Raw genomic sequence first — 14,704 nt, 5'->3', positions numbered from 1 at the left:
TGGCACTCAGTCCTCTGGACCAGAATTTCCACTTACTTAATTTGGTGATGCCACTGTAGGAGGTACCTTTCTTTGAATGAGGTATTAAAACCATACATCATCCATATAGGCGCTACAATTCAATGCTGGATCTTTGGAAGTTAGTTCTACAGTACGTGTACATGTACAGTAAAGCCTTTTAAGATCCTTCATGAAAAGTGCTATGTAAACACAAGATTAAACATTCTATATATATATCTATTTAATGATAACTTGCAGAGAGTATTCTTCAGGTCAGCTTAAACTCTAAGATGTGTTTAACCAATGGTCAGGTGCTTAAACTATTCAAGTAGAGGTAGGGTATTCTGATACCAAGATAAAGTTTGCAAAGGTAGTTGAATTAAATTCTGTTAACATTACAACATATACTTAGAAAATTACATAATTTCAAAACAGCATAATTCAAAATGATTTTTAAGCATTTGAACATTTGAAACTGCAGAAAAAACTATAGACATGCAACAGAAGTCCAAGTTGGAAAACAAAAATAAAAAGAAATTTTCTTGGAAAAAAACTGAAGCCAAACCCTAAGGTCAAACAAACATCTTGTGAAAATCTGAATATGTTTTTCTGTATATGCACATCCTTATGTTAAACTTTTTTTTAAAATTAGCTTCATCTCTATTTTGTAAAGATCAAAATACTTTAAAAGGGATTATAATACAATTCATATGCAGACCGTGTTTCATGTAACCACATCATACTTTCCTTAACTGTGACTTTATTTTCTTTGTATCTGTTTTTATATAGCTAGAATTTGTATCTATTATGCTACAGATCCAAACAACAATGCCACAGAGCTGCATCCCAGGGACATCTGTACCAGAGACTTGCATGTCCACAAGGTAAGAGGCAGGTGTTTCACTGGATAGCGAGCAGGCAGTGGAATGATTCAATAAGCCCATTGCTGGCACGTCAGCAATGTTCTACCCATGATGACTGCTTCAAACCTGGTGAACATCCACTCCAGCTGTACATTGGGAAAGGTGATGGAGCTCTCGTCCATTAAGGTATATGTTTCAGGGCACTTCGAGAAGTCCCTCGCAACCATAAGCCTTGTTGATGGGGGATGCATGTCAACCCCTCCTACTCTAGCTGATGTTGAAGTGTGTAGAATAATATAATGATTAACCTTAATTTTTAACTGTAAATCCAGATCTAGTGCGAGATTTTGGTGAGGCTGAAGTGTCACACTCTCAGCTATCTTTGCACTACATAGAGCATGTCCCCCTAGAGAACACAAGAAATCAAGGAACTGCAAGCTAGCACTTGTCACCAAACTAGATATGGGATCCCATCTCTTACCATCTAAGGATCCCACATGAAACACAGCATCTTGATGGCTCAGTGGCAGGGAATGAAGTACTTCATGAAACAGCTATTGGCCTCTAGACTTACATTGAAGGCCTAAACCCCACTTGGAGTCAGCTTGCCCAGGTGTACTTCCAAACTTACCAGCAGCCAAGATGCTACTTACTAGGTAGTGAGCAGAGCTGTTTTTCCTCAGCCAAGGGAAATAAAGATATGAACTGCAATATGCACAGTTATTACACTATTAAAATTATATTTAAAAAGTATGTCTTGAAATTTGCCAGGTCATATTTTCTGCTATTTAGTATGATACTTCCTCAGCAGGTTACTTGTGTCTTTTCAATGCAAACCCAGTCCACTTAAGTCCAATTAAGCTTTAATTCCTGTCAGACTGGAAAAGCTTCTTTTCATGTGAGAAGGTCTCACTGGTAGGGTTGCAAAAGTGTATTGTAGTTAGAACATATTTTAAAGGAATTTGAAAACAAATTATGCAAAATGTCCAGAACACTCCACTGAACATACAGTACAGTTTTTTCCATTGAGATTATTAGGTTGCAATTTCAGAATCCATTATTGTCAAAGAGGATGTTGCATAATCTGGGTAAAAGTTTGAAATAATAAAATATGAATATTTAAAAAGAAAAATGCAAGAACTACTTTGTTGTGTAAAAGGCTCCTGAATTTGGATGTGTAAAAGTCAAACAGAGTTATAAACAAATGCTGCTGATAGTATATTTCTCATGCTGTTGGTGCATCCATTGGATTCTGCAGAGGTTTGAACTGAGTTTCTTACTGAGCTACTTGGGCACAAGTTTTGTAAACAAAATCTTTGAATTGGCTCTTTGCATTACAGGACAGTTTCTCTGCTTGTTCCATCACTGAGATGTGTTCAGTGTAAACTCACTCAACCTTGTAAAGGAACTGTGGGAATTGTTTGTGTCAGCATTTTTTCACAGACATTCAATTTTAGCTTGAATTCAGCTTTAAAAGTGGCATTGAAAAGCAGATTCATTGCATAAATCCCCAAGAATGTTATACTGATTAGTTTACACTGATTTCTGCAGGCAGGAGTTCAATTCCAGCTGACATGCTGTGACATATTGTGACAAATTATAAATGATGTACAGATGCTGTACAATAAAATATGTTGCAGAATAGTTACACTTTGGTTTTGAACCTCACACGTTTCCTAATGTATTTTTTCCTAAGAGAACATTATGCTCACATTAACTTTCTTTATAACTTCATTATTCATGCTCAACAACCTTAGACAAGTGTTCAGTCCTCTACTGGCTGGAGTGCAAATAACACAAACTGTATGCCAAATTTGAGAAATGTGAGTTCCACATCTCCAGAATACACCATCTCAGTTACATTCTCTCTCCGTAGGGACTTGAAATTAATCCAGACAAAATATCTGCTATAAGGAACTGACTCACTCCTAAAAGTCTAAAACAAGTTCATCAATCTCTAGGTTTTGCTAATTCTTACAGGAGATTCATTCGCAACCTCAGTTCAGTCATCACATCCATCACGGGTTTGAACCACAAAGGTCTGAATCTGGGTAAGTGGACTCCTCAGGCCAATGGGGCTTTACAATGCCTTCTCTCAAAATACATCCCACATTCCATGTATCACTACTTAAACTGTACGCAAGTCACCATTGTCTCGACCTCAAGTTCCTCCTCCCCCTTTTATGATTGATGGCCCATCTGCCTATATGGTAAATGAGATCCTGGACTCTCGATTGGCACCGAGGAAAATTGCAATATCTCGTTGACCTGGAAAGTTATGGACCGGAGGAGTGTTTATGGGTTTCTGAGAGGGATATTCTAGACCAGTGGTTCTCAAACTGTGGTACGTGTACCGGCAGTGGTACACGGAGTGCCGCCAGGTGGTACGCCAAATGACCCTGGAACTGTGTTGTGTGCGCTGAAAAATCAGGACGGGTTTTCATATTTTGTATTTTAATACGTGTCGAATACGCAGCCTATGTACTACGATACAGTGCGCGCTAATACTTCAGTGGACACAAGAGATACTCTGAAATTCTATACCACTCTATAGGAATGCGTGCTACGGATGCAAGCGACCAATTGTATTTAAAAAAAAGCTACTGTATCTCCAGAAAATAGGGAGAAAGGAGAATGTGCGTGATTTTGGAACAATGCCAACGTTGTAAACATAGGAATGCATAGAAATACGTGCTACGAACGCAGGTAATCTTGTGAGCACACAAAAGCGTGATAACAGAAAAATATTTAATAACTGTTCTAATTTGAGAAAAATACACCAAGCGTCTCTGTGTTTCGCTCCCATGCGCATGAAATAAAAACTTTAAATAAATACGGAAATAAAAACGGAAACGCGGAAAAATGCAAGCTTGCGGATTGCTAAAGCAGGTAAGCTACACTATTTTTTAAGAACCTTATTTACCGTTGGCAAAAGAGCTGACACATATTATGTGTGGAGAAAAAGCTGCTAAACAGCTCGACCTGCTGCCCCCTTCCCCCTGAAAGACACAGTCATTCATAGAATTATTGATATGAAGGATTATATCAAAAGTACACTGATAGAGTGCGTTAAGATGAGCAGATGTTTTTCACTGCAATTAGATGAGTCTGTAGTCGATTTGGCCAATTTGCTCGTTTACATTAGATACGAGTTTGAGGGTATGTCCCATGAAGACTTTCTGTTCTGTAAACCGCTACTAACAGGAACTACAGGAGAGCACATATTTCAGCTTCTGAATGAATTTATCGAAGAGAACGGCCTCGACTGGATAAAATGTGTCTGAGTTTGTACAGACAGTGCTAGAGCAATGACAAGCCGACATAACGGTGTAGTTGCGCGAATTAGAGAGGTTGCTCCAGAAATTAATGTACGCATTACAACATCCACCGCGAGACCTTTGTCCTCAAGAAAATGCCTGACGATTTCATATCTGTTAGACTCGAAAAATTGTATCAAGGCTCGAAAAATTAATTCACCTCTGCTTTGCTCAACTAAACAGGCTCACCCCTCTCACTGAAATGGTGCTTTTTTATTAGTTGTTGTTAATGTTTTTTTCCTGTAAAACACTTTGAGAATCTACCTTTAAAGGCGCTATATCAAATAAAGTTTATTATTATAATATTTATTATATGTGTGTGTGTGAGTGTGTGCGCACACGCATGCTCATGTTGGTCATTATGAATTTCTGGGGTTCCTACGAGATGATGACTTGTAGGTGGTACTTGGATGCTTTGGTTGGATTAGGGGTGGTACTTGGTCCAAAAAGTTTGAGAACCACTGTTCTAGACCATACATTAATTCATGATTTCCACCATATATTCCCAAACCATCCCTCGAGGGCATCAGGAGCAGCCTCTAGGGGGGTAATGTTACAGTACCAGCATCCAGCCACCAGAACGCACCTACACGGTTATGGCCTACCTTATCTACTACCTAATCCCCTTCAGCCTACTTAAAAGCCTGCTCTCTGTTTCTACCTTGTTCAGTATTGGGTTGAACCTATTGAGCTCACATCAGAGCCTCCTTGCAACTTTCTCTTGACTGCTTCTTGATTTATGGACTTTCGGATTGCCTATTTGACCCTAATTACTGGAACTTGTCTTGGGTATTGAAGGTTTATCTCTCTTCTGGCTTTTGGACTTTTATGCTTATCCTTTTGACCATGAATACAGATATCTCTGATCACCCTGTTTACGGCTTCCTCGTTATCTCGTTACCTGCATAGGGTTTATAGTTCATTCAATTCCATCTTACAACACCCAATTAGAAAGCAGCTCAAAATGTTACTACCAACAAATTAAGAAGACAAAGCAACTGGAAGATAATAGAATTACAGCATAGCAGATGGGAACTAGCACTTCATATCCAGGCCCTTATCATACAGATCTGGCATGAAGAGGTCATCTTGAATGATTTCAAGGATGCCATCATTGTGATATTTTTCAAGAAAAGGGACAAATCAAATCTCCAATAACTGCAATCTAAAATTACTCCAGCTTCAGTGTATACTGTACATTTAGAACCATCAGTTTAGACTGAATTTGAGTTTTGTTTGAGTTCACACATGAAGCAGGCACACTTTGTAAAGTTACTGTAGTAGTTCTGCATACTGTATACAGCGTTCCCTGTGGATCTCGATCTTTATCCAATCACTTCACCCCTGTTTCATATTGTCACTAATTTAGTTTCACAAGGATGCATCTGTGTGAAAAAATTGTGGGAAAATTGACAGCATGAGATCTGTGCAGACACGTACACGCCCATCAGAGATCACACTCCCTACGACACAGCAATGACACAATTCTTTTGAAATGTATCTGTGACTGTTGTCACCTTCTTAATAACAGTGTGGTACAGCAATACAACTGTCCAAGACAAGTGGAAAGAGTGATACGCACAGCATCTAAGATCATCAGACGTCATGTATCTAAGACAGCCGCATCGAAGGGAAAGCTAAGAAGGCATCCACACACCTCTTCCACACTGTACAGTTCGGTTCCAAAATAGCAACTATCTAGAGCCCAGTAGCCACCTCTATTTGTTGTATTTGTAAGTGCAACATGTGTTTTTGTGGTTTTTATCTGGGCTGCACTAGAGCAAATTTAAATCAACTTTGTTGACATGCCCCCCAAAAAATGAATTGAAATCCAAACTCTCAAACATGAACAAAAAAAAATCCCACAGATAGCACCCTAGGCCTGGAATTGAACCCAGGACTCCAGTGCTGCAAGGTAGCACTTATAACTTATAACTTATAACTATTGCACCACCACACCACTCTAAAATAGGACACTATTTGAATAATATATAGAATACAGTACTTTATTAATAAAACATCTTTTCTTATCCATGTTAAGGCCAGCTTGCACAGCATTACTACCTTGGCAACTGGCAACGTTACCGTGGTAATGGAAGCAGGATGGTTATTGAAACCACCAGACCACTATTAAGCCGATAATTACCTTATACCAGCAAGTAATAAAGCCCAACAGTAATAGCATCCCTTGCTCAGTCATCAAGCCATTTCTTTGCTCATTGCTTGCTTGTTTTCCACGACTTACTTACCTTTGTCTTTGACCACACCTCTCCAATCTCACTTGAATTTGATCGTCTTGTCTGTGTTTTGACTCCTGCTTCCCATGACCTTGAATGAAATGAGCTTCGTACAGTATTTAGACCCTGCCTGTTCACTGAACTTGCCTCTGGATTTTCTCTTTCTTTCGCTCTGTTACCCAGTTTGAAATCCTACGTTGTCTGACCCTGGCTTTGGTTACAATTCTGAGATATTTAAAAATACCTTTTACCACAGATACAGTATGTATGTTTGCTTGCACTTTTATCCCCTCTCACCACGTTGTATGGTAGGTTTTCATTAACCCATTTGCAATAGATGCTTATTCAAATTAATGGTCATGGGGCACTACAACTGAAACTGTACAAGGAAACAAAGGACAAGGGATGGGATGCTAGTCCATTTACACACTAGTGACAATTTAGAAACACCAGTTAACCTCAACAGTGTGTGTTTAGGCATTGAGCAAACCAGTGTTCCTGGTAGAAACCTACTCAGACACAGGAAGAACATGTCTCCAAGCAGAAAGAACACAAGCTGGAACAATCATTTAATCAACACATTTAAGTCTGTGGTGATTCATTTTAAGTTGTATTTATGGTATTCCATATTTAAGAGTTATACAGTATGTATCAGATTCCTTCTCAGGAATATATCCCCATTACATTTTTAGCATAGAAATATTTCATGGTTTTTCAGGTAAAAACGGAACGTAACCTTGTCATTATGGGAATGGGGGAGAGAGATGCCTTTACTATAAATTCTAAATTAAAGTGTACAATATTTGGTTTTCAGTGCAAATAGAAATAGTCTCCGTGTGTCATGGAATCTGAAATGTTTCTTTCATACTAGACGTAATGTCAAATTTACATTCCAAAGTCACTGTGAAGCAGTTCAAGTAGGTAGCTGTGTCAGCATGCATAGGCTGCAAAGGAACAAGTAAAAGTTTATTCCATGCTGAAAAGAGAAGAAAAGAGACAACGTTTCAGCTGTTTATCCATGCTTTATCAGCTGCTGACTTTCCTCTCTTTCTCACACCTGAAAAGGGCTAGACAGCAGAAACATTGTGTTTCTTTTCTTCTCTCTTCAGCACGGAATAAACCTTTACTTGTTCCCTCACTGTGAAGCATACAACTTTGTAGCACAATTTGAAACTACCAAGCAGTGGTCATTTCAGTGACTCCATTTCAGTGGATTACACGTTGTAATCTGTGATGATCCATGATACAATTTGGAACTAACAATTGACAATTGCCCAAGACATCTTTCATTAATTAACTTTGCTCTGTGTATCCTCTTTCCATTTTCAGCCCCCTAGGTGTGGCAGCCTGGATTTTATGCACTTTTGATAAGATGATGATAAATAACTACCATAACATATTGAAAGTGACTTGTGGTGCTCTTTTTCTTCCACGGAATTTCAAAACTTGTTTTATAATTTTATAAGGCAAATATGCAACTTCAGAATTCACGCTGAACATGTTTGAGGCAAACACTTAAATTAAATGAACTTAAGTTGAAATGTGAATTTGTATCACACTGCCTTCAACCTGTTTCACTATTTTTTAAAGTAAAAATGAATTTTCCTTGACGTAAGATAATTTCACAAATAGCAATTGAAATAATTTTTTAAATGTTTAAATAAAATGATTAGCCCATATATCAATGTCCTCATGTTTCACAGGTTGAAAACCACTGTTCTATAGGATGTTCTGCTCTCTAAGATTAATACTAAATTCTGAGAACTGTACACACCTCTTTTCCCTTACATTCACTGGTTTTGACACAGCAAAAGACACTCAGCGCAACAGACCTGAACTGCTGGAGCTGTGGTTTGTAAGAGGGTGAACACCCTTGGCACTCCTGCTCTTCAGTCCTGGGGACAGAGAAAGAAAGAGACTGGGAGGAGTCTCCACTAATAAATTAAAAGCTAAGTTTCGCTTTGTGAGGTCGAATAATGGATTCTTGAAAGAAGCGGACACTGCTCACACATTCAATCTAAATCTGGCTTTCTGTTGCAGGCCCACCTCTGGGTGATTGAGAGACAACACCTTTCAATTCTGCAGACAGTGGAGATGATAGATATCTATAGAGACTTTTTCGTTTAGCACTTTGAGCTCTGTTTCTCTGATGTTCCTTTACCCAAATATTCTCTGCTTTGTTGAGTGTGGTCATTTTTTTTGCCAGTAAAGGTCCAGGTTTCAGATAGCAATGGGATGAATTCCCCAGTCTGTCTGGTTATAGCAAGAACACAACAAACAGTTGCTCTCTTTTTTTTTATAAAAACACAACACTTTACAGCTACTCATTTCGGGGCCATAGAACATTGTAGTGTGGGCACAGGAGGGAAGGCTAGGTCAGGTTAGAGGGTCGGAGGCCAAGGGTAACACAAGGTGTGTCACGCCCTCTGCAGCCAGAGGGCGCTCCTTCTCTGTCCTGTCCAAGTTTCCGGTCTGCTGTCCTTCCTGTCCCTCTCTTTCCCTTGGGCTATATATTTCCGGGTCTTGCACTCAGTCCTCGCTCAGCATTGATGTTCGGATGTCCTGAGACCCGCCTAGCACCAGGGCGCCCCACGTCCGCTCCCTGAGGGCATAGGTTTCTATACGGCATTCCTGAACTCTTTGCACTAATGAGCCCGGGCCTTTTTCCCGTCTCGCCGCTACGCATATGGGTCTTTTTCTGCTCTCCTGCTCCCCACGGTTAGTCCCTTTGGACGTCCGTGACAGGTGCCTTTTCTAATACTCATAATGCATCTGAACCGAATCAAATATCACAGACACCAACGCACGTTAACAACAGGATTGGCAACACAAACCAGCAACCCTCCCCAGCATTTCACTTGGCTAAGCAGTGTCACTTACAATATTTAAAATACTTACTGTACTCACACATTCAGGTTTTGCAAAAATCAATTAGGAAAGTAACTTCAGCAGGGCACAGTCTGGGACCATAAATATAACAAGATGGGCATGAATGAATATGGAAACTAAAGACATTCAGAGTCTTCTATTTTAGTTGTACATTGGGTTTTATACAATAGATTAAAAAAGAAAATAAAATACATCTCTTTTTTCAGGAATCTTCCTTTTTTTTCAGACATCTCCTGTTTTACTCTCCCACAAGGGTGCTAAATAAAAAAGAAACATAAAAATGCAGAAATAATAATCTACAAGAAACAACCTAGCATTCCTAAAGGAATGGTGCTCTAGTTACTGTCCCTCCTTATTGGTGGCTGGGGCTATATACTGTAGCAAGATTCCCTGTCAGCGGTACCAAACGTAAAAATGATGGGGTCACATCATGGCATGCTAGACGTCATGCTTACTTTGGTGCAGAATGAGGCACAGCATTGACACTAAATATAAATAGTGTTCAGTTTTACTGGAGTTCTCTCATTTCCTGTGCAGTGTAAACACTATGGAATTTGACTAACTGGTCACTTAAGACAGATTATAAAACCCCTCTGTAAGTAATACTGTCTTACCAGTTGGGGGTTGCGGTTGGTAATATTTGTTCAGAATAGTATTACTCTTAAGAAAAATGTAAGACACAATCTTAAAAAGTATTTTTTCTCCTCTTTCTTCCACCTGGTTTTCATTTTTTGGTATTGTACTTTACCCTGTTACAGGTGTACAGCTTTTATGTGCAAGTAAAACACAATACGAATTATATATTACCACTGTTCGTTTTTAAACTATAGTAAATGTTAATTTTATGGTCTCCCCACAAAGGTAATACAATTATATTAACAAATAAAACTTAGCTAAAGACTAATGACAAGAACAATTGTTTTTTCTTCTTCGCAGCACAGCTCCTGAGCTACAGTATACTATACGTGTTCTTCTTGTTTGGACTAAAAGAGTACATCGGTTCCTAACTCCAATCGTCGGAATCAAAAAGCAGGATTTCTCTCTTTAAGTTAACAGAAAAAGCTAACACCTGAGTGAAGGGCTAAGTTCGTCCAATCAAGGTTTAATTAAACCAATTTAATTAAAATTCCACAGGTCCATTTGAGATTGACATATGTATACATAATGGCTATAGCGTTGGTAACACTAAAATTCACAATGATTTCTTATTATTTTATTGTGCTGCGACTGCAGTTTTCGTGCTGACCTGAGATTATCTATCGCTTTAAACGGAATGCTGCAAGAAGATCAAGCAAAAATACGCAACGCTTGTAATCAAATCACTTTTATTAAAGCTTGCATCACTTTAATAAATACCTTGATAGCTACACATAAAACACATAATGCCTTAACATATTTTAAAACATACTGTATATGCTACACAATTGTGTAGTTCAACCTACCAGCACTTAACACTTTTAATTTAATTTATATAATTATGTCGATAAATAAAACTTCAGCCCTCAGGCAGACCTTTAGCAAACAAATTCCCTCAACTACCTGTACTTTTGAAACAGAATAGCTGAACGACAAAGCGTGATCGCGTTTACCTGTGAATGTACCCAAGTCAGCACTGTCTTACAGCTCGCAGTAAGACAATAGTCAAATATGAAATATTTAACCTTTGCAGACAGTCAATAATACGAATTTTGCTGCGCAAATAGTATTTCACTACCTGAAAAAAAAGAAACCCATCGTAAATTCAGATATTTGCAAGGGGGTAGTCACAAGACTTTCAGGACATCTCCGTACAATTCATCAGCTGACTGACTACTTTAACCGGTCAGGCGCACAACAAAGTAAGCCACAGTAGTCGGAGGCATCTCCATCTGAACAGGTCTTCGGGAACTGGCGATCCAGAGAACAGTCCTTAGTGTTTTCAGTTGTTTAAATTGGAGTTTCCGAGACGAGTGGTGCCAGTTCAGACTACCTAACATAAACTAACTAGTTCTTTACTGAACAAGTGGGATTTTCTGTTTCAAGAGAATAGAACCAATTCGGAATTGCGACTCCAACGATGATGCACTGCAGAAAGGAGGGGCATGTGCTAAAGGGAGCAACCACGAGCTGAAGTAAACGAAACATGTCTTGACTGCTTGCCACCCACCCAAAGTCGACTGTATTAAACTGAACTTGCTCTTGCTGAACATATATAACTGAGCCGCATGGTAGCCAACAAGACACAAGACGAGACATCCTTCCACAGGCTGTTACCTGCATCAAAAACAAAATCGGCTACACGAGGAGTTTTTCTGTAGTATCAACTTTGTCCAGACTTCACAGAGCGTAAGCATTCATCGAGAGCATAAATTGTAAGTTTTACATAAAATCAGCTTTTGTATTGTACGATATTATTTAAAAACATTCGACTATTTCTTAAACTATGTGTCTGTTTACCTCTGTTTATTCCCAACATTTTTAGCAACTGATGAAACACCAAAGTTTCACTTCGTACCACATCATATTCTCGTCCACCTCGGTCATTCTAAAAATCTGCATCACTTTTTTTTTGGGTTGTTTTTAACTGCCGTACACATTAGTGCATCCTTTATCGTTTCCAGGTTTTTTGTCTGCAAACAACTGCAATAAATGCTGTAAGTGTTTTACACAGGCGTGCTTTTCCACTACCTGGGGCGCAATATAATCATAACTGTAGCTAACAGTTTTACTGAAATAGTTACTCTTGTAAACAGCTTGAGAACGTATCCAATGATGACTGGGGACAAAAACGTATTTCAGCTCTATAAGGATAATATCAAAACCACCTCTATCCTAATAATATAATTTAGCAATAATTACCTATTCCTTAGCACAGTGCTGCTAACGGTTATCATGGAATAGCTAAATACTTCTATCTTGAAAGTTTGAAGGAGCGTTGATGGAATTGATTCAGCGCATACTGTATGCAAGGAATGTATTTTTTTAAAAGGTTAAGGTTTTATACTCAGTACAATTTAATGACCAACAACAGAAGGCAAACTAGAAACTGTGTCAAACGTCAGTTCACCAAAGACGACTTCTAAAACACAGCGCTTAAATTTCTAATGAGAAATATTAATACAGTAATTTAGATTTTTAAGTACAAGATAGTTCTAGAGAATACGTACAGTATCGCCAGCGAACTGACATAACCATCCCCACTTTAAAGGAGTGGGTTCAAGTTTATAGGCAACTACAGATCTTCTGAAAACACAAATATATACAGCATACAGGCAAGGCTGGATGAAGTCACTCATATAATATGAGGATGAGTGCTTAGTACATCTGAACTAAACCCCGGATTGCTGTGTGCGGCTTTGGTAAAACCTTTTTTCTAATCCGTTGCTATAAATGCGCCCTAAAGAGATGTTAGTTATGGAATGGAACCAGTGATGTAGGAGGAGAGTCAGCTCAGTCGATTAAGGTAGACTGGCCATGTAGAAAGAAAAAGATAGGGAGTGTGGATCTGTTGCAGGAAGCTGTATGTATAATTACACATATTGTTTTGTCTCTTTGCATATGCAGATCTTAAGCGATGCGGGCTGAAAAGAAATGGCACGTACTGTTGAGCATTATCTTTCTGCTGGTCACCTCGGGCCAATGTATGGACAGCAAGGAAGCCAGGCAGAAAGAAAGAAGAACACTTCTAGACCTCATCATGCAAGTCATTGGGGACAACCAAGGTGACAAAAGTGTCTCCAGGCGCTATACTAGTGGCCTCTATTCTGTAGATCAAGACTACAAATTTTCTTCTCGTGAAAAGGCCTTGTTTTTTCCCAGGCTGGACAACAGCAGACCAATAGGTAAGCTGCTATATTTTATTTTTAGCCGGTGATGACAGCCTCTAATCCTCCAGTTATTGTATTTGACTCTGAAGAGATAATAGCGCACAGACCCAACTGTACTGTAGAAGAAAAAGCATTAAGGCACCTCGACTCAAACTTCTGCTTGTGTTTTGGTGCCCCACTGAATTTAAATGTTAGGATTGTCCTATTCATCGGGTTTACTACAAGAATATGCATTTTCTGAGCTTTTTGGGAAAAACAAACCGCAGTAAACTTAGTTTGAAATGTACATGATTGCCCCGAAGTATTATTCTGTTTAGAAGTTACTGTATGTGAACCGATTGAGCGTTCGTGCGCGCGCACACACTTCAATATCCATTTTAAACAGAAAAAATAGCATTTGTTATATACACTAAAAGAATAATCATTTGAGATGTTTTATTGATTTTGGTGATGTTAGTTAACAGATATTTTGAATACTCAAGAACAAATATTTGATGTACCAAATTCGGAATGTTGAAGAATATGGTACATAAACCAGATACAAAGTATTTATATTTTTCGTCATAACTTTTTAACGAACTGTCTTTGAAGATACATTCATATCGTATTACTTCAAAACAGTTTCAGCGACACGCTGATCAGTAATGATTCGTATAAATAACCTGCATGTATAAAAAACATGGACATGTGTTCTTCGTTAGTATATTAATTAAACCGGATTAATTTACTTGTCAGTTTCCGATTATTGCTTATGACGTTAGAAATCGTCTCAATGTATTGTATGGATGAACACATTCACACATATCAATTAGCGGCGTTTGTTGGGTGTTTTAGCATGCAGAATTTATGTATAAATTCCTTTAACATCTTAAATCATTGGATAGGTAATTACATTCTCCTAACAGCAAGACGTAGAATTTTGCTTTAAAAAGCAAAGCTATTCTGCAATTTTAAATGTCCTTATTTTCTGAAATAAAATCTTAAATTGCATATATTTGGATGATTTAAATATACGTTTTTGAATGATGTGGTGGTTATTTGATATACAAATGTTTACTTACCTCTTACATCAAAATACATTATTTTTATTATTTATTTTATTAGCAATATTATCGTTTAAAGGTATCGTTTACTTAGGAAATTGTGAGGGTTGATAGAAAGCGCTGTGTTAACTTGAGAAGAAAGCAAACTCGTTCAAGCAGAACGGCCCTAGCGATTGATCTCAGCATCACGTGCCCAAATCCTTAAAGGACAATTGAGTACATTTCACAAGCGCCAGTTTTGCTTCAATACTTTAATTTAACATGGTTTATGGACCAATTAAAAAAATGTCGGAAAACACCTCTTTGTAACAGGGCATTACTACAGTATTTTCATGTACAGGTTACCAAGAACAGAACTCAGGTTTAAACAGCTATACCTACAGAACATTGCTGACGGCAAGTACTGTATGAAGAACTTTCTGAGTCCTGTCAAATACCAAAGACCAGCCATGGAATTGCCTGTTTATTTTTTATTTCGGTTAAAGATGTTAAAGAGGGGAATACATGGTCACAGGGAATTCCTCAGATGTGTTTTAACCAAAAGCATGC

The 14,704-nt window shown here is 38.3% G+C and overlaps 1 protein-coding gene across 3 annotated transcripts in view; it reads left to right on the top strand.

The window, feature by feature from the left end:
• Nucleotides 1-11,165: 11,165 nt before the first annotated feature.
• alkal1 (ALK and LTK ligand 1) overlaps nt 11,166-14,704 on the top strand; it is a 36,011-nt gene continuing 32,472 nt past the window's right edge. For 2 of the 3 annotated variants that reach the window (XM_015353473.2, XM_069190819.1), the window contains exons 1-2: nt 11,166-11,657; nt 12,850-13,127. In XM_015353473.2, coding sequence (XP_015208959.1) covers nt 12,860-13,127 — 268 coding nt within the window. In that variant the 5' untranslated portion in view covers nt 11,166-11,657; nt 12,850-12,859. Of the gene's footprint in view, nt 11,658-12,699; nt 12,749-12,849; nt 13,128-14,704 lie in introns of those variants that run through there. The other variant, XM_015353474.2, reaches the window with a different exon arrangement.

This window comes from Lepisosteus oculatus, chromosome 6 (assembly GCF_040954835.1).
Source record: "Lepisosteus oculatus isolate fLepOcu1 chromosome 6, fLepOcu1.hap2, whole genome shotgun sequence".
NCBI classification, from domain to species: domain Eukaryota; kingdom Metazoa; phylum Chordata; class Actinopteri; order Semionotiformes; family Lepisosteidae; genus Lepisosteus; species Lepisosteus oculatus.
The sequence above is the reverse complement of the archived record's forward strand: the minus strand, read 5'-3'. Positions and strand labels throughout refer to the sequence as shown.